Here is an 18,308-nt window from a genome sequence, read left to right as displayed (position 1 = left end):
ATTATGCGGATGTTCAAAGAATAAAACTTTCAAGTTGTCAACTTTGATAAAGCAAAACCTGAGGCGTATATGTGATATACTATCTATAGAGACATTGAGCTGCAAAGCATGTATTTCATCCATAGAAAAACTGCCATGCAAAGTATGTATTCATGTACAATTGAAATGGTTAACTGCGCTCCTGATATAATTTAGTTAGCATAACTAAACGGAAAACGGAATCAGGTTTAACTCATGAATGTCATAAATTCTGTTCTAGTAAATTATGAGTAATATAACCCCGAATGACTCATACGACTACATAGTAGTACCTCAATTCTGGAAGGACAATGACTCCAATCACAGCTCTATTTACACGCCAGATTCTAGTTTATCAAAGATAAAAATGATCCAAAATAATAAATAAAATAAATTTGACACTACATCCCTATGTTATTGAATTGCAAAAATCTTTACACAAACAACTACATATACTTTCAAAATCAGCCAGTCAATTCAAATGTGCATCAAGATGTGAAGATGTGGATAATAACAATATCAAAAGAAATGCTCAAAAATTATTTAACAAAGATAATTATAAAAAAGGGATTTGAAAATACCATATTCTCAGCCATCGTCTTCCAATTTACGACGATCTAAAAGGTTCAATTAATGTGCTGATATGCAGCGCTATCACCGCCCCATCTTCACCACCATCACCATCCCAATATCTGCCGTGGCGCTGCCGCCATCACCACCCCAGATCCGCCGGATTTTTAGGGTTTTTTTCAGATCTTTTGTTGACTTAAAAGCATACATCAAATCATCGCAGTTCCATATAGAAAATCAAAAGAAGACTCGGATTTGCAAATAAAAAAATTCTGCAAAAGAGAAGAGAAGAGGTGCTCCGGATGGTGATGCCAATTTATGGCAGAGGTGCACCGGAGCAGAAGAGAAGACAGGGAGGAGGGAGGCGCCGGTGAGTTTTTCATTTGTGTAGGTTTTTTGTTATGGTAGAGGTGCACCGGAGCAGAAGAGAAGACAGGGGAGGGAGGCGCCGGTGAGTTTCTCATTTGTGTGGGTATTTTGTTGAATCGGGGTGAATGAACCAAAATATTCTAAACTCAAATCACACAACATCCATGGACGGCGGCGGCGGTGGATTAAATGGACGACGGAGGTAGGTATGGTGGCGGAGATGGTGGCCGGGCAGTGAAGGGAGGGAGAGAGGTATGGCGGTTGCGCTGGATGGCGAGAGTGACGTGTGAATGAGATATTAGTTAGGGTTACTTAAGTGTTGTTAAGCATAGGGGTATTTTTGGTAGAAAAAAAAGACTGAATTTCTTAATCCAATATGCTTTAATAGGGATTATAGATAATTCACAACTTAAACTTAGTACGACTTTAGTAAATGGTTAAGTATAAGACCAATGTTAAATTAACAGACATTTTACAACTAATTATTACATGGCATGTGAGGTTCCAATCAAAGTAAAAAAAAGAGAAAATACATTAAAATTATTTGATTGATAGAAAGTATGTTTGTAAGTTTATAAACCTATAATTATTTTAATTGTAAATCCAATTAAAATTAAGTGGTTTAAAGCAACTGGTTGACAATTAATCACTATAAAAAATTACCAACCAAAACCAAAAGAACATGGTACAAAATTCGTATTAAAAGTTAATATACCTAACAATGACAATTATATATTAAGAATTAATAACTTACTATGTAAATTGATTATTAATATTCATAACTTGAACTTTTATAAGAGTAAGAGTAAATTTAATAAATGGAAAAAATGTAAACCAAAACGAAATTAATCAATTTTTTTGGATAATAAATTCGCGGTTAATCGTCTAGTAAGGTTCATTTTTAGGTAGTGGTAATTTGAAATTTTTAGCTGATTGAACCGAATTTTTTTCCACTCCGAAATAATATTTCCAGTTTCCACTTATATTCCTTATGAAAAAAATTTAGGTATTCAAGTAACTCGATATGTTAACTAATTATGTCAATTTTTCCAAATACAAAACATGCTAACTAAGTCATTTTTTTCCAAAACATAAACAAAACAAGATTACTAACATGTTACACGATAAGATTTGTTAGAAAACATGTCAATATGTGTGTCAACTTTTCAAGTCTAAATAGAAATTAATTAGAAACAATAGTCCATGGTAATCCTTAACACAACAAAAATTTATAGAAGTCTTAACTAATACATACATTTAATAAAAAATAAATCATAGCATTCATTAAGAATAATTCCAATACGCCTTCACTCATATCTCCAATTTCAAAGAATTAAAAAATAAATATGAGAAAACTTGAGCAAATGCTCAAAACAGTGAAACACCCAAATCAAAAAGGAAGAGAAACACACACACTAAGTCGCTACATACCATTCAAGGCAACTAATACATTAACATATATTCACATGTAAAGTTATGTATAACTGACAATAGTCAAGTATTTGACACAAACTTGTTATCACAACTCGTGTACATGGTTTGCTAGGCTAGACGAACTCGTTATGGAGAGGGTTATATTCATTTCGTACAAACCAGTACGGGTTATACAAAGTTTAAAAAAGTATGAATATGAAAATTATACATCTTATGAAAATAAGATAATACTTCAATGTTCGAATAATATAAAAAACATATTAGAAAAGATTTTATGTTAAATTTATTAAAAATTAAAATAATAATGATTAAATAATTCTGAACTGCCCAACCCAAGATTTGGACCTTGTTCTTTATACCAAGAGCCAAGAGCTCCGATGGCACCACATTGAATGGAGAGGTAGCTCGGGTTACTGGTTCGTTAAATTTTTGTAATATAACTTTTTTGAAAAATGATGTATTTTTTATTGATGCTACATGTCAAATAAATATGGGATACCGGTCAATCTAACTATTTTTTAAAATTTCAAAAGATTTTCTTAACAAAAACTCTTTAAACCCGTCAAAAATAGAAAAAAAAAATCCAAAAAATGTTTAAAATCGTAACAATTTAGACGTTAACAATATTTTATGCAGATATAAAAAAGTTGTGCTACAAGTCATATTCGATTTTGGTTCCGCCACTGGCCAAAAAAGTCTCATATTGACAAAAAAAATATTCAAAACAAAAATAAAATAAAATAAAAATGATAAATATCTACTAATAAACTAAAACAGGATTGTAGTCTTTATTTAACGACACATGACACTGTCTGGAATCGACAAGTGTATTCTTAGTCATCAATTAATTTTAATAATATTTAATCATATTTGTTTTTGTAAACAATTCATATTTGATATTATGTTTCCTTTTATAAGATTTCATTCCTTATATGTAATTTTGGAAAAAGAATATTTTAATAATATTAATATCCGTTATCTAAATTATATATTTTGTTAAAAAATTTGTAGTTACATTTTTTATATAGCTATATTCTATTATTATTATAGGACATCTATAACCCAATAAACTTATTGTATTAAATTAGTTTTTTTTAGTTATATATAGATTCAATTTTTTTATTAGACTTAGAATTAAACTTTAATACAAAATACATTATAACTTTATTTGATTGATCGTTTTCTCATTAATAATTGTTTTTTCTTTTTTTAATTTTTCAACTCTTATTACTTATATTATTTATCAAATAAGTTATTAACATTAAGATTTCATAAATTTGAGTTTACGATCTGAAATCACAAGGCTATTTGTTGTCATCCATTATATTTGCAAGTTCAGATTTTGATATGATTTTAAAAATTTAAGGTAAATCTAAACTTTAACTAAACATATATTATATTTATCGTTATTATTTATTATAATTTAGCTTTGATCATCGGTTTACTTTAACCACAGTTTATTTCATAATCACGAATAAGGCATATTCCAATTTCTGTATGATTTAATTTATATAGATACCGTACATCATACGGGTATCAGGACTAAAAAAAATTATATATCATATGCAAAATAAATTATACTCCGTACTCAAATAGCCTTGTGCCCTTTTCCAATTGTTATGCTAGCTCTATTCCAAATCTAATACTATCTTACAAAGCATTTTGTCCTTTTTTAAAATCTCAAAAGATGATTTGAACTACCTAAATTAACCTTTTCTTTATTCACTAATTTAAACATCAATACCTAATATACTCACAATACCCTTAAATCTCAACCATTTATTTTTCTCTCTATCCTCAAATCTCAACCACTCATTTTTTTTTCTCTCCACCATAAATCATTTTATTACTCTAATTCATTCAAATCTTTTATCTCAAAAACCGTATATCGATAAATTATAAAAGTTGTATGGGTGTTATTAAAATTTCATGCTGTTTCATTAGAAATGTCATTCGATATACTTTCGACGAATTTTTAAATCCAAGGGTGGAACCTGTACGGCTAAGACATTTGGCTATCATACTCTATGACTTGACCTATCACCCCTACCATCTCACCGCCGCAACGCAAACACTATCTCTCGTTTCCAATAATATAGAAAGCATATTAAAAGAGATGTTAGGTTAAGTTTAATAAATATCAAAACATTAGGGACTATATATGTAATTTTAGCACACATGTAATCTGCCATTTATCTAAAAAGAAAAAAAAAATAAAAATAAAAAAGAGAGAGTTGTAATGTAACCCAAGAATCCCCAAATCACCAGCTCGCCATCATCATAAGTCGGACTCCCACTCTTTAATTCCGGCATCAGTTTTCTTCAGCGGCGCACCAGGTAAGCAACAATTTCAGCCTTTCTCATCGTTACTCCCCCTACTCATGCCTAGAGATTTTAATTTTTAAGATATATATATACACACTCTATATTAGTTATGATTGATTTTTATTTGAGTAGATTTAACTAAAGGTTAGGCATTATGTAGTTGCTGTATTAGTTTCTTTATTGTCCATGTGAATAGATCTAGCATAACAATTCAAACACGACGCGATAAGATGCGAACATGACACGTGCGTGGTGGGCCGGTGGCCATGACTACCTCACAATGACAACAAAACTCTATATCTCTGATACTATTTTTATGTATTTATTATTTATTTTTATAGGTAATTGGTAACCTAGACTTGAGTAATATATATTTGTAGTTTAATTTTATGGTTGTTAGTATCATGAAAAGTGTTCGAGGAACTCAGAATAAAAATCCTTGCTCCGCCACTGATTGACAGGCTCGTGTTATTATTTCCAAACACCTTTACTTTTTTTAAACACAAACATGACATGTTAACCTAATCGTGTCATTTTTTTTCAAAACACGAACATGACATGGTTACTAACTGGTTACACGATAAGACCTTGTTAATGTACATTTCAACTTTTTATGCCTAAAAATGAAATCTGAAACAAAACTCTATGATCTATACATACACTGTTATAAAGCACGAGAGATTCTCAATTTCTGAATTTTTATTAGTACTAATTAATTAAGGTAAATTATAATATTAGGCGTTGAATATTTAATGCAGGCCAGCCAGCTTGCTTATTTTATCATGGGTACGGTGTAAAAAAAGAAAAGGGTCGTATCAGCATTGTGGTCATTGGAGATGTGGATTCTGGCAAGTCAACCATGACAGGCCACTTAATCTACAACCTAGGTGAAATTGACAAGAGTGTGATTGAAGAGATAGTGAAAGAGGCTGATGTGGGCTGTTGCTGATTCCCGTATGATTGGGTGCTGGACAGGCTCAAGGCAGAGCGTGATTATGGTAAAACTATTGATACTACAATCTCGAAATTTGAGACCGTTAACTATGACTGCACTGTCATTGATACTCCCGGGCGTCGTGAATATTTCAAGAACATGATCACTGGAATCTCCCAGGCTGACTTTGCCCTTCTCATCATTGATTCTGAATGTTTTAAATATGATACGCCCATTGGACCTATTTGTGAGCACATTTTGCTTGCATATACACTCGGTGTCAAGCAAATTATCTGCTGCTGTAACAAGGTATAGTACTTCCCCTTCCCCCCCCAAAAAAAAAAAATCCTTTTATGCAGTTGAAGAAGATACTTGCAGCTTATTTCTTTATTTTTAACCAGCTACCTTTGTTATATGTTATTTTGCAGATGGATGCTACTACACCCAGTTACTCGAAATCCAGCTTTGACGAAATTGACGAATATTTGCGACCCTGCTTAACGGGGAGCGGATTCGACCCTGACAAAGTTTTATTTGTTCCAATTTCTGGTTATGAGGGTGATTACTTGACTGAGAGGTCACCTAACCTAGACTGGTATAAAGGCCCAACTCTACTTGAAGCCATTGATCAGATCAATAAGCCAAAAAGACTATTTGAGGAGAAGCCTCTCCGTCTTCCAATTGGTGATGTCTACAACATTGGTGGGATTGGAACCGTGGCTGTGGGACGTGTTGAAACTGGTGTGATGAAGCCAGGTATGATGGTCACTTTTGGCCCAACTGGTTTGACAACTGAGGTCAAATCTATTGAGAGGCACCACAAACCACTGCTTGAGGCATTTCCAGGAGACATTGTTGGTTTCAATGTTAAGGATATTGCCGTGAAGGATCTTAAACGGAGGTACGTTGCTTCAAACTCTAAGGATAACCCTGCAAAGGCTGCTGTTAGTTTTATTTCTCATGTCATCCTCATGAACCTCGCGGGTCAAATTAGAAAAGGGTATGCACCAGTGCTTGATTGCCATACTTGTCATATGACTGTTGAGTTTGATGAGCTGTTGAGCAAGATTGACCCAAGGTCTTTTGAGCCTCAAAATTTGAGGTGCTGGAGTCGAAACCTGAGTTCTTGAAAAATGGTGAAGCTGGCCTGGTGAAGATGGTTCCAAGAAAGCCGATGGTGCCATGGGGGTTGAGACTTTTGACGACTACCCTCCTTTGGGCCGGTTTGTTTTGAGGGATCCGCAGCAGACGGTTGGTGTGGGTGTGATCAAAAGCGTGGTTAGGAAGGATCCAACTGGCTGAATGGTAGCATTGTTTCATCAGTTTTGTGTTTATATTACCGTAGGGCATTAGCGTCGTCTAATATCAACTAGTTAATTAACAAGTTTCCTTGTTTAACTGTTTAAGTATGCCGATTTTCAATTAGACTACAGACTACTTGAATGTCAACTCTGGTATCCACAAGTATTGTATTGACGTACAATTGGTATAAACTGAGGAAATGACAAGAGAAATTGGGAAACAGAAACAAAACAAAGGGTTTTTTTTTTTTTTTAATCCTGCTAGAATATATAACAGATGCTATTGTATTCTAGCTTGCTTTCTCTTTTTAATCAAGAAAGAGCACAAATTCTTGTTGTAGATTAGAAAGGTATTAGAGAATAGAGATGCCCTAATAGGAATGTAATCCATTTTTTTCACTCCCATACCCCTAAACCAAACACACCCTAAATCCTTGTAAAGATAACTATTCTGGTACCCTACAATGTGAACGATTTACAGTTAGAGAAATACGTTATATCCCTCTTGTTAGTCTATCAAGGTCTTCGTGATATATAGTGTACATCTCTTAGTTTTCTTATTCATTATATCGGTGTAGTCTATATATGTCATGAGCCAAGTTAGATACCACATATGCCGATGCAATTCGAGGAAGAAACGAATTTCTAAATATACTTTTCACATATGTGCCAAGATAAGGACTTGCTAGCCGAAATGTCAATAAAAGAGCAATTAAATAAAACAATGTTTTGGATTTAGATTAAAGCATTTCGGAAAGTGGATCCACCATTTTGCAGAGTTGGCCCAATAGTGCCCATTGTCTCGTTGAAGGACTTTAAAAGTTGTGATGTTTTTAAACTCTTATGTTGAATTGTTGGTACAGAAAGTATATTTTCTTCTACAAATTGTGTAAGTCATCAATCATCGGTGTGCTTTCAACACAAATACAAGCAAAACGTTTCACCATTTTAAAAGTCGATCGATTTAAAAGGGAAAGGGTCAAACGATTTAAAAGTCAATCAAAGTATCTCTATAATCTTCTATAAAACAAAAGAACTTTTTATTTATCTATTTAAACATTCCGTCTTTAAATATCATGTTTACCCTTAAAAATATAGTTACCTATTTTAAATGAGTATCGTTATATCAAAAATACTCTCAATAAATTTGGCTTTTACTTTATAAGGAAATATCATACCATAATATTTAATATTCTAAAAATATCAAATCTCATACTTATTCCTCCCTCGCCCTCCTCGAGATCACCACCAACTAGGCCGCCATCATGATCGTTAATCACCACTTGTCGCCGCTGCATCGCGGACGCTTCCATTTAGTATGCTTAAAAGAAACAATCGTTAAAAGGGTTCCGTGTTATCCAATGAATAAACCAGTTGTCTATATAAAAAAAAAGCTTTAATTTTGTTTTTAATGTATTGATAGATTGAGATTATATTAAGGTAAATTAAATAGTCCATAAATCAACATCAAATTACCATTTACTAAACTATCTATTGGATATTAAGGTAGGTTTGTTTTTTTAACTTTTAAGCGACTATATTGATAGATTGACTGAATGGATAAATAATGGATCTATTTAAGTCAATATTCTTAAAACAAATATTTTTATGACTTAGATAGTATTTAGCACAACTTTTTTTTTATTAAAGTTGTTCAACAAATGCCACCGAAGTACCGAACTCTCGCTATGGAATATATAGGAGAAAAATAATCCAGGGCCAATATAGTAAATTGGAGTAAAACTTTCTGTTAGAATCACACAGCTTCCAGAAACACACACTTCCCCTTTTTTCGACTTCTTTATTTACTTTCCCGCCCATTTCCTCACCTGCAAAAACATCACACTCTCTTCATCACATATTCTCTCCCCAATCATATCTGCGATTATTATATCCAAAATCCGCCATGAAAACCGATTCGAAATCCAGATATATTCCTCTTCAACTCGGATTCTTTTTTCTCGTCTCGCTAATCGCGTCATCCGATTCGTCTCTCGAGTACGACTATTACCGCGATTCATGTCCTCATTCGCACCACATTATCCGATCAGCTGTTCGCCGGATTTATGATCGGAATTCTACTGTAGCTCCGGCTATCCTCCGTCTAGTTTTTCACGATTGCTTTGTTCAGGTCCGTTATTATTAACCTCATAATTATAATTATTCACTATTTTAATTTAATTTTATTTACTTAATTACTGTAATTTATAATTACTACTGATTATGTGTTAGATCTGGTATTAGGATTTTGAGTGATAAAGCAGTTAGTAAGAATTAGGTTTTATTTCTGATTATATACATATAGAATTTCTGTATCTATAGTTTTATGAGACCGAGGAATTATATACATATCCAATTTATGTGTATGTATATGTATATATTTATTTATTTAGGCGTATAGAAACAGAGATATACATAAATGGAAACTGCTGTATCCAGTATAATTTTATGAGACAGATATGATAGAGATATGTGTATATGCATGTAGAAATATGTATAATTAAGAGAGAAACAGAGATGTGTGTATATGGATTGTTGTTAGAGTAAAGGTGTAATTGAGTATTGAATTTACATGATGATATATATAGGGATGTGATGCCTCGGTGCTTTTGGATCGTACACCGTTTATGGAAAGCGAGAAAGACACTCCACCAAATCAGTCTCTAAAAGGATTTGATCATATTGATATTATTAAGTCCGAATTAGAAAATGAATGCCCTGGTGTTGTTTCTTGTGCTGATCTTCTTGTGATTGCTGCTCGTGAAAGCGTGATTTTGGTAACTATCTGTCTACTTTACTACTTAAAAGTATATAAGATGATAAAACTATTGGGAACTGTTTTGATTTATAATATTTTGATGTTGTTTATAGGCTGGTGGGCCGTTTTATCCTGTGCATACCGGTAGAAAAGACAGTGATCATTCTTTCCCTCAACTTTCGTACGAGCTTCCTAGTCCCTTGGATGATCTTCCAACAAACATTGCGAGATTTGCAACTAGGGGTTTTACAGAAAAAGAAACAGTCACTCTCTTAGGTATGAATCGATACATCTGTTCATGCTATCTGAAAAGTGCTTATTGGTTCTGTCACTAGTTTGTAATGGGTTCTACTTCTCTATTCTTTTTGGTCTGAAATCTACTCTTCTTCCTTATGTAATCTTAGTTGAAAGTCTAATTCCACAATCAATCTTTGGTTTCTTGATATGTTATATCAACATTTTGCTATTCATATTACTTGTACTGTTCTCCATTCATCTTGAATGGGGTGGGCTACTACATGATCAAACTTGCAGGGACATGTTGATCAGATCTCAAAACATTATTTAAGTTAGAACTTAGCTTTTAAAAGGCCATTCCTGGTAACTACCAAGTCTAAGATATTCAAACCAAACAGTTACAAACCTTGTTTTGGTGCCTATGTGGATGGTACATCGTCTGTTTGGTTGATCTTATTACAAAAGCAATATTACTCCATTAACTTTTACATCTTTTAAAAAGATTCAGGAAGTTGTATGAATTAGAAATAGACTTTAGGTGAACTTCAACCTGTTTGATCCATAACTAATTGGACTTCGTTCACTTTTAGGCTAAATTCTCTGATTTGACCCATTTAATTGTTTGGGATAATACAGAAACCAAATCTACCCATTTATAAGCAACTGGGTTGAAATGAGACATCTAGTACACATCACTGTTGCATAATATGGTGGGTTCACAATTGGTAAAGGATTTGCTTCATGCTTTTGAGTTTTGATATCTTTGCAGGTGCTCACAGTACCGGAATGATCCACTGCAAGTTCTTTGAAAAGAGGCTCTACAAATTTGGCGGGACTGATCAACCAGACCAATCTATTGATCCTGAATTTGCAGAACTCCTAAGATCTGTATGTAACAACAGCCACTCAGACTCACAGTCCCAATCGCCATCAGCCTCACCATCACCATCACCGTCAACTACTTCATCAAAGATTCATCAAGAGCGGGCAATGCAGATGGATTATGAAGGAGCAGGATCAGGTTTTGGGACTTTATATTACCGCAGCCTTCTGCAGGGTAGGGGTATTCTGTTTGTTGATCAGCAGCTAACAGCCGGGGAAGAAACTGCAAATTGGGTTAGACAATATGCATCGGATGTTTCTATGTTTCGTAGAGATTTTGCTCAGGTGATGATGAAGCTTTCAAATACCCAAGTGCTAACTGGACCCAATGGTGAAGTGAGGCGTAACTGCAGAGAAGTGAGTTCATCTTTGTGGTAGGCTGCACCTTTCTACAGATGATGGTATATTTTTTGACCACTTTTCATTGCTTATATCATGTACTGTTATTACTCAAATGTTTGGTCATACTGTAGTCTCAATATCTTATAACAAAAATACAGTTTGTACTTGGTTACGGACAGACTCAATGATGTGAAAATTATAAAGAATAAATTTGTTAAATACTGCTGTATGTGTTAACTGATGTCCTTAAATTAGTAGTCAAAATGATGTAGGTAGATAGGAGAGGTCTGTTCTGTTGCTAGTCACTCATGTTTTATAAGGACACAATGACAAATTAGTGACAAGTAAAATAATTTGGCATCACAAGAAATGAATGTTTTAAAAGTGCCATAATAGATAAGGTATCTACATTTTAGAATTTGTTTTCAAGAAAAAGTAATCCCATGTTAAAGATTTCTCATCACATCATTTTAAAATTTTTGCCCTTGAAAGTCTGTCATGTCCAGAAAAATTTTTTGAGTTCAGAAGAATAAATTACATTTTATAGCTTATAAGCATATATAAGCTTTGGCAGCAATGTTGTTATAAAAATGCCAAAAAAGAAGTTATTTTCATTATTATGATTATTATATTGATGCATTTGTTTCCCTATTTTAAGTAAAATGTTCAGCGAACATGTCTAAGATAAATATAACGGTTATTTACTGTTTATAAAAGACCAAATTTCCTTTATAGTCTCTTGAGTTTAGAGCGAATGCAGGTTCAGAAGCAATCTCTTCTTTTAGATATCGACAGTGCTCCAAAGGTCTAGAGAGGCCCTTCATAACTAAGTTTGTACCCGGTCCTACCAAGGTAGGTGTTTTTAGAGTCGCTAATAATCTAATTAAGTTCTTCTATGCATTTGTAGTAGAAGCAGGGCAGTCCTATCTATAAAATGGTAAGATTTTGCTTGCCATTTTGATGATGGGGTCTGGGTACTCATCAGTTAATGTTGCTTTAATGCTAATTATCTGTCTTATTTTGTTTTTCAAACAATTACCTGTAGAAAATTATTGTTCATGTTCAGAAGGGAGGAACAAATAAAACTTCTAACTGTTAATGTGGTGCGTTCCAAGGTTGGATTCTTTACCAATTGTCGACCCCCTTGCATTATGCAACGATGATGGTAAGAAAAATAGAGAAGGAAAGTACCGTCTCAGTCTGTGAAGTCGGAGACTGTTTATAGAGTCTAAACAATAAGATTAATCCAACCAAGACCATATTACCCCATACATCCACATGATGCACGGCTCCTAGCTAGGTGATATTAATTGGTTTTAATATTGACCATTTATAGATTGGCCTTAGCTGGAATAGAGGTATGTTCTAAGTTTATCAATGTTTTAAAATCTAATACTGTGCAAGTTTAAGTACATGATAGCTCCCATTCAACCCAAGATTTGCAGATATATCGACTATCGGGCACACTAAGTTTCTTATAATGCACTAGTATTTTCAACTATAAGGTTCAAAGACAAGACTGGACGGTAAACCAAGAAAAACTAGTGAAAGAAACTAATCAAACTATTGATAAGAAAACTCAGTTTTTCCATTCGAACCTATTAAATTGTTGCAAAGTCTCATAATAATGTTTGTTGGAGTATTATCTAGGAGACTAAAAACTAGAGCGATTGCTACTCATGTGCACGAAAATCACGGAGCAACGAATCACTAACAAAATCAACACAGGAATCTACAACTATGGCCGAGCATATGTTTTCTTATCTAGACTTAACACTGTCAACAACATGATCACATCCATTCAAAGACTGTTTTAATGGAGTGCTTGATTGACTCTCCAATCGTGTTCCATAATACGCACACATTACATTCGTGTAACATGTTCATTAAAAAGCTTATTAATCTTGACTTTCTAGCTCATTAAATTTTGTTAGGACGGAAATTGACAGCTTTCTTTTTGACAACTATAATTATAATGTGATTTATACATGTTTGCTTATTTATACCATCATTTTTTTTTAAGTATTGACACATTTCTCATATATGGGATACAGAAATGTAAAATGTTTGAGTGAAACTTTCATTTCTTTACAAAATGGGCAGAAATTAGATTATGAATAAATTCATTTCCTTTATTTCTTGAAATCTAAATTCTACACTTCTTTGGCTTACCAAACAACGTAACTGGCTCCCATTTCATTTCTATGGGCTTATTTACCCCAACCAAGCATACCCTTAAAAGTACTCATGAAATAAGCGTTTATCCTTACAAATCATCAATCTCAGTATCTCACTACAATTACGTTAATGCTTAATTAACCATATTCAACTATTTAGAATCATTCTGATAAAACAATACTGTTTCACTATCTATACTGAAATCATTAATTTGCTTTTTTTGAGTCTTTTTTTTCCCCAAGAGCATCATAATAGCATAATGTTATTGAATACTAAATACTGCACAACTTAATTTGGGGTGATTAATGATTATGGTGATCCCATACATAGTTAATGAATCACCAGAAACCTATTTTTATTGAATATTGAGGCAAATTAATGTGCCTATCACTTGTCCTATTCATACGGGTGATAACCTTTGCACATCCATCCTTCTATCGTGCCTCTTAAAATCGACAGAGGCCTTGTATAAACTACTAGCACATCATTGTTTCAATTTTTTTACAACTAAACAAATTTTGAAACATCAATAATGATTTCTTTGAGGTTCTTAAAAGTGGTTTCAGAGGCGTCATTTTAACAACAGTAACCTTTTTGCTTTTTTTTTTTTCGTTTGTGTGAGCTCAGTTTTTTAACTGAAATAGTAAAATTCCCTCTCAACAATACCTATCCACTCACGTTGTTACTTTACTTATTTTATTTTGGCCAAAGTACTTTTTTCGTCCATGTGGTTTTTGGAATAAGCATTTTTCATCCTCGTCGTTAACTTTTGGCTAAAATCATCCCCGTGGTTTGCATTTCGTCCCTGCCGTTATAACTTTGCCGTTAACCCCTCACATGCAAGTCACGTGATGGACATTTTTGTCTTTTTATAGATATAAGTGCAAAAATCGTCCCTGTGATTTATTGTTTTTGCATTTTTCATCCTCATCGTTAACAAATCCAGGAAAACTTTTCAAACAAAACAAAACAAAAAAAAAAATTGACGGTAACAACTTAATCCAAACAAAACAAAAAACCTATAAACCTACATTTGAGAATCTAGTCAATCACTTTCAAATGCAAACACGTACATACAATGTTTTAAATACCAGTATTATTACTTGTAATACCGGTATTGGATGGTACTCCAATACAACTATTTCTGGTTTTTTCGGTATTATTCGGTATTACCGTTCTGATATTTTCGGTATTCTCATTTTTTATTTTTTGAGTTTTTTAAAAAAAATTTATAATACTTTAATGTTATTTTTTTTGTAATTTCTAAATTTTCTTATACTTTGTTATAAAATAACTATTTGATAGTATTTTTGAGTGAATTGTAATTATATTTTGACTAGTTTTGTTAAATTGTAGTAAGTTTTATAACATTTTCTTAAAAAAATAAAAATAAATTATCCGTACGGGTCGGTATTAAATTAGATCATCATATATATGTATGTATAGGTTTTTGATTAAATTTTTGTTTTGAGGTTTGTTAAAATACAAGGATGAAAAATGCAAAAACGACAAACCATAAGGACGAATTTTGCACTTAACCATAAGGACAAACCATAAAGATGGGTGAAAAGACATAAATGCCCCTCACGTGAAAGGCACGTGAGGGGGTTAATGGATCCAAGGACGAAATTCAAACCACATGAATGATTTTAGCCCAAAGTTAACGACAAGTATGAAAAGTGCTTATTCCAAAAACCATATGGACGAAAAAATTACTTTGGACTTTTATTTTTTACAGTTAAACAAATGTGGATAATGCCAACAATTCTTCTTTCCAACGAGATTTACAAATTTAAACGAAAAATAATGTATGTTTTGGATACGGTATGACCTCCTATCTTTTCGTTTTTTCAGTCTTAAACGAAAGCCCACTGGCCACTACACTGGGCTAAAAGCCTAAAATATTGGGACCTGTGTCTCGTGGTTGTCTCCTAACAATAAGAATGTGATGTAATCATAGCCTCATAGGATAGCTTATAAATGGCGAAAAAGAGTTTAGAACGTGGTAGAGATGAGAGAGCTATCTTAAATCATTGTAGCCATGTGCATATCATTGAAGAAAGTTGCTATTGTCACATGCTACCAATTCAATTCAAGACTACAAATAATGCTTCTCCAAATTAACGTTGCTTGTATTTATATAATGTTATAACTACGCTACACAATGCGACTACAACTAAAATTTCTATTTAACTATTTTTATAATTTCTTTGGTATTATTATAATTGGGTACAAGTAATAATGTATAGAAATTAATTTTTGTAAATAAGAAATACTTGGAAATAAAAGAAAAGATTAGATCTAAGTCCATATTAACGGTAGGAATCAGTAAATCACATCCAAAAACATGTCTACATGCAAATTAACTAGTTATTACTTTTTTTTTTTTTTCCTGAAATAAATATAATTAGGGATATTTATGCCATTTTCAATCTTAAATATCTAGGTAAGCATGTCTAAATGTTTTATAAGTTAGTATGAATATGAATATGAAAGTATAATAAGCGACTTAACATCTAAATCTAAATTAAAGTTAAATTAACAAATCAACAAATGACGATTAATATTTAAATGGAAGTTATAAAAAAGGCAAGTACGTAACAGCAAAATTCTCCTATTGATTTTTGACACTACAATATAAGTGACATTTAGTGACTGAAAAAAAGTGTCACTAAATTTGTATAATCAGTCACTAAATCCAATTTGGTCTTCTCCTTCTGAAAAAGAAAGTGTCACTAAAGGAACGGTAGCTAAAAGTCTTATTACACCAAATTTCAGTCACAAAAGTCAAATACTATAGTGTCTAAGTCTTTTAGTCACTAAATGTAGTTAAAACTCCTTCAATCAAAAGGCATTTAGTGACAGTTACTTCAGTCACTAAAAGTCTTCTTCTACCCATTTCAAATTTCACTCTTTTGATATTATATTGAGCCTCCAACTAGAAAGAAATGAAAAGGAAACTGTTCACTCATAGTTAACAGCAAATCAAGCTATATATATTGAATCTCCAACTAGATATACAATATGTTTGTAAGACATAAATTTCAGAAACATAGAATGACATCAAATCTAAGTTTGAAAACATAGAAATACAATATGAAATTATTTTTCTGCTCAAGATATCTAACTGGAGTTAAGACCTTATTTTCCAATCCAACTCAATAGCAGCAAGTGCAAAATCCTGGTCCCGTTACATCAGCTCAATATGTCTCCCCATTGATCTTTTTAAAATTCTGCAATTCTGTATAAACAACCATAAGCACTTAATATGAACTGCTTCATTTGCTTAGAAACATTTATGTATCCACATTACATTGTAAGAATTTAGACCAGCAGACTTATAAAAAATCGTCGAGGCTTAACAGAGATACACATACAAAATTCGGGAAAAGAATCACTTTCATATCTTATAAAAAATAGCCCAAACTACATCCTGTTGCACCTCCTCATTATATAACCATTATAACCAAAAAAAAGTAACCCATATCAAAGTAACCCAATTCCAATATGGTTTTATCTACCCTGCCTACGAACTACAGCAGTCGACACTATCAGAGCCTCAACCATATACACTAAGATCATACATTTAGAGTAACACGTGACATACCTCATTAATTAATGACCATAAACAGAAGATTAAAGCCAACACATAGAGGTTGCATGCGATCAATAATTTACAAACCTTGTGGATCAACCTCACGAGAAATTTTGATAGCAACATATGTAGCAAGATCCTAGTTGGCAGAAGAAACTGCTAGAATAATGCAGTTAGGCTGCAAGGCAAGCAAATAGCTATCAATAAAGGATGATTGCAAGAAACAAAGTGCAAGTGACCTATATGGTATTAGTATAAGAAACCAAAGTAATACGCTTGGTTAGACTGGTTAAAAATATACGTAAGACAACATACCGTTTCTATGTTTATGAGTTCATTTCCTAACATTGCTTAGAACGATGTGAATGGAGCATCGCTTTACAAGAAGTTAGAAGTGCTAACAATTCATTTTTTGAAACAAATTACAAAAACTAACAATGAGTATTTAAGACATCAATGTATAAGAATAACAATTATGATCAATGATTTAATAGCCATATAGATATATAAAGCGAAACCATACCTTGGAGCATAGGGTATTTTACATCCAGAATTCGCCATAGTTGCCTTCTGTTTGGTGCAGCCATGCATCAATTTGATCAATACCCTTTTTTTTTTAACTCTCAAGTACTATGGTGAACATAATATTTAGAACCATACCCTTCTGAAATAATTTATAAGATTTTACGAGTATTACTTTTCTTATAAAAAGGATATAAATATTGTTTTAGTTACGGAAGATATTTCAGTCAGGAAAAGTCTCAGTCACAAAATGTCATTTGTATTGTAGTGTGAGTAACGTGAGATAACAAATTGCTAAATAAAAGTTAAACATCGAGGATTAATTGACACATAAGATAAAATAGAAAAAAGAAACAAATAAACTGAAATATAATTTTTGGTTGAAAGGTGAATTTCGCTTGAAGTCGTGATTCGACAACGAAAGGTCTAACATACGCTTTCTTAACCGGTTCCGCGCTAGAGAGCTCTCTCGAAATAGAAATGTCTATTTCAAATACCCGATAAGAGAAAAACCCTAACTAATCCGTTCGAAGACACGATGATTAATATGATAAACTATGTCCTCAGACTTGAATCAATTTTATATTTAAAATACATATAAAATGTATCCAATTATAACTTTGTTAAAAAATGTTACTAGTATAATATCTTTCATTAAAAAACAATGAAAATAACTACAATCCAACTTTGTTAAAAAATGTTACTAGTATAATATCTTTCAGCATGCGGTTTTCGTCAACCTAAAATTCTTACTCCGTCGTGCCAGATATATAAATTATGTGAATATTATGTTATGCTTGCCATATTATGCGAATATTATGTTAGGGGAAAGATAATTAAAGT

At 32.6% G+C, this 18,308-nt stretch overlaps 1 protein-coding gene, 1 long non-coding RNA gene and 1 pseudogene across 3 annotated transcripts; 2 read left to right on the top strand and 1 right to left on the bottom strand.

Moving 5' to 3' along the window:
• The first annotated feature begins 4,630 nt into the window (after positions 1–4,630).
• Positions 4,631–7,201, top strand: LOC122590937 (annotated as a pseudogene).
• A 1,607-nt stretch (positions 7,202–8,808) lies between these two features.
• Positions 8,809–11,351, top strand: LOC122590446 (putative Peroxidase 48). The gene is made up of 4 exons (XM_043762650.1): positions 8,809–9,082; positions 9,540–9,728; positions 9,823–9,985; positions 10,716–11,351. The coding sequence occupies exons 1-4, from the start codon at positions 8,858–8,860 to the stop codon at positions 11,204–11,206; spliced, it is 1,068 nt and encodes a 355-aa protein (XP_043618585.1). The 5' UTR covers positions 8,809–8,857; the 3' UTR covers positions 11,207–11,351.
• A 4,965-nt stretch (positions 11,352–16,316) lies between these two features.
• LOC122590681 lies at positions 16,317–17,592 on the bottom strand. 2 transcript variants are annotated; one of them, XR_006322583.1, is made up of 3 exons: positions 17,467–17,592; positions 17,031–17,121; positions 16,317–16,589 (listed from the first exon to the last, which is right to left on the bottom strand). It is a non-coding gene; the product is annotated as an uncharacterized LOC122590681 (long non-coding RNA). The 2 variants fall into 2 exon arrangements; XR_006322584.1 differs by lacking the exon at positions 17,467–17,592 and adding an exon at positions 17,259–17,336.
• Between the last annotated feature and the right edge of the window lie 716 nt (positions 17,593–18,308).

The sequence above is a fragment of the Erigeron canadensis genome, chromosome 3 (assembly GCF_010389155.1).
Source record: "Erigeron canadensis isolate Cc75 chromosome 3, C_canadensis_v1, whole genome shotgun sequence".
In the NCBI taxonomy this organism is placed as follows: Eukaryota; Viridiplantae; Streptophyta; class Magnoliopsida; order Asterales; family Asteraceae; genus Erigeron; species Erigeron canadensis.
This window is presented reverse-complemented; position numbering and strand designations above follow the sequence as displayed.

Coding starts and splice junctions, on each gene's coding strand:
- LOC122590446 (XM_043762650.1), top strand. CDS start 8,858: ATGAAAACCGATTCGAAATCCAGATATATTCCTCTTCAACTCGGATTC. Junction 9,083..9,539: donor TTCACGATTGCTTTGTTCAG/GTCCGTTATTAT, acceptor TGATATATATAG/GGATGTGATGCCTCGGTGCT. Junction 9,986..10,715: donor AGAAACAGTCACTCTCTTAG/GTATGAATCGAT, acceptor ATATCTTTGCAG/GTGCTCACAGTACCGGAATG.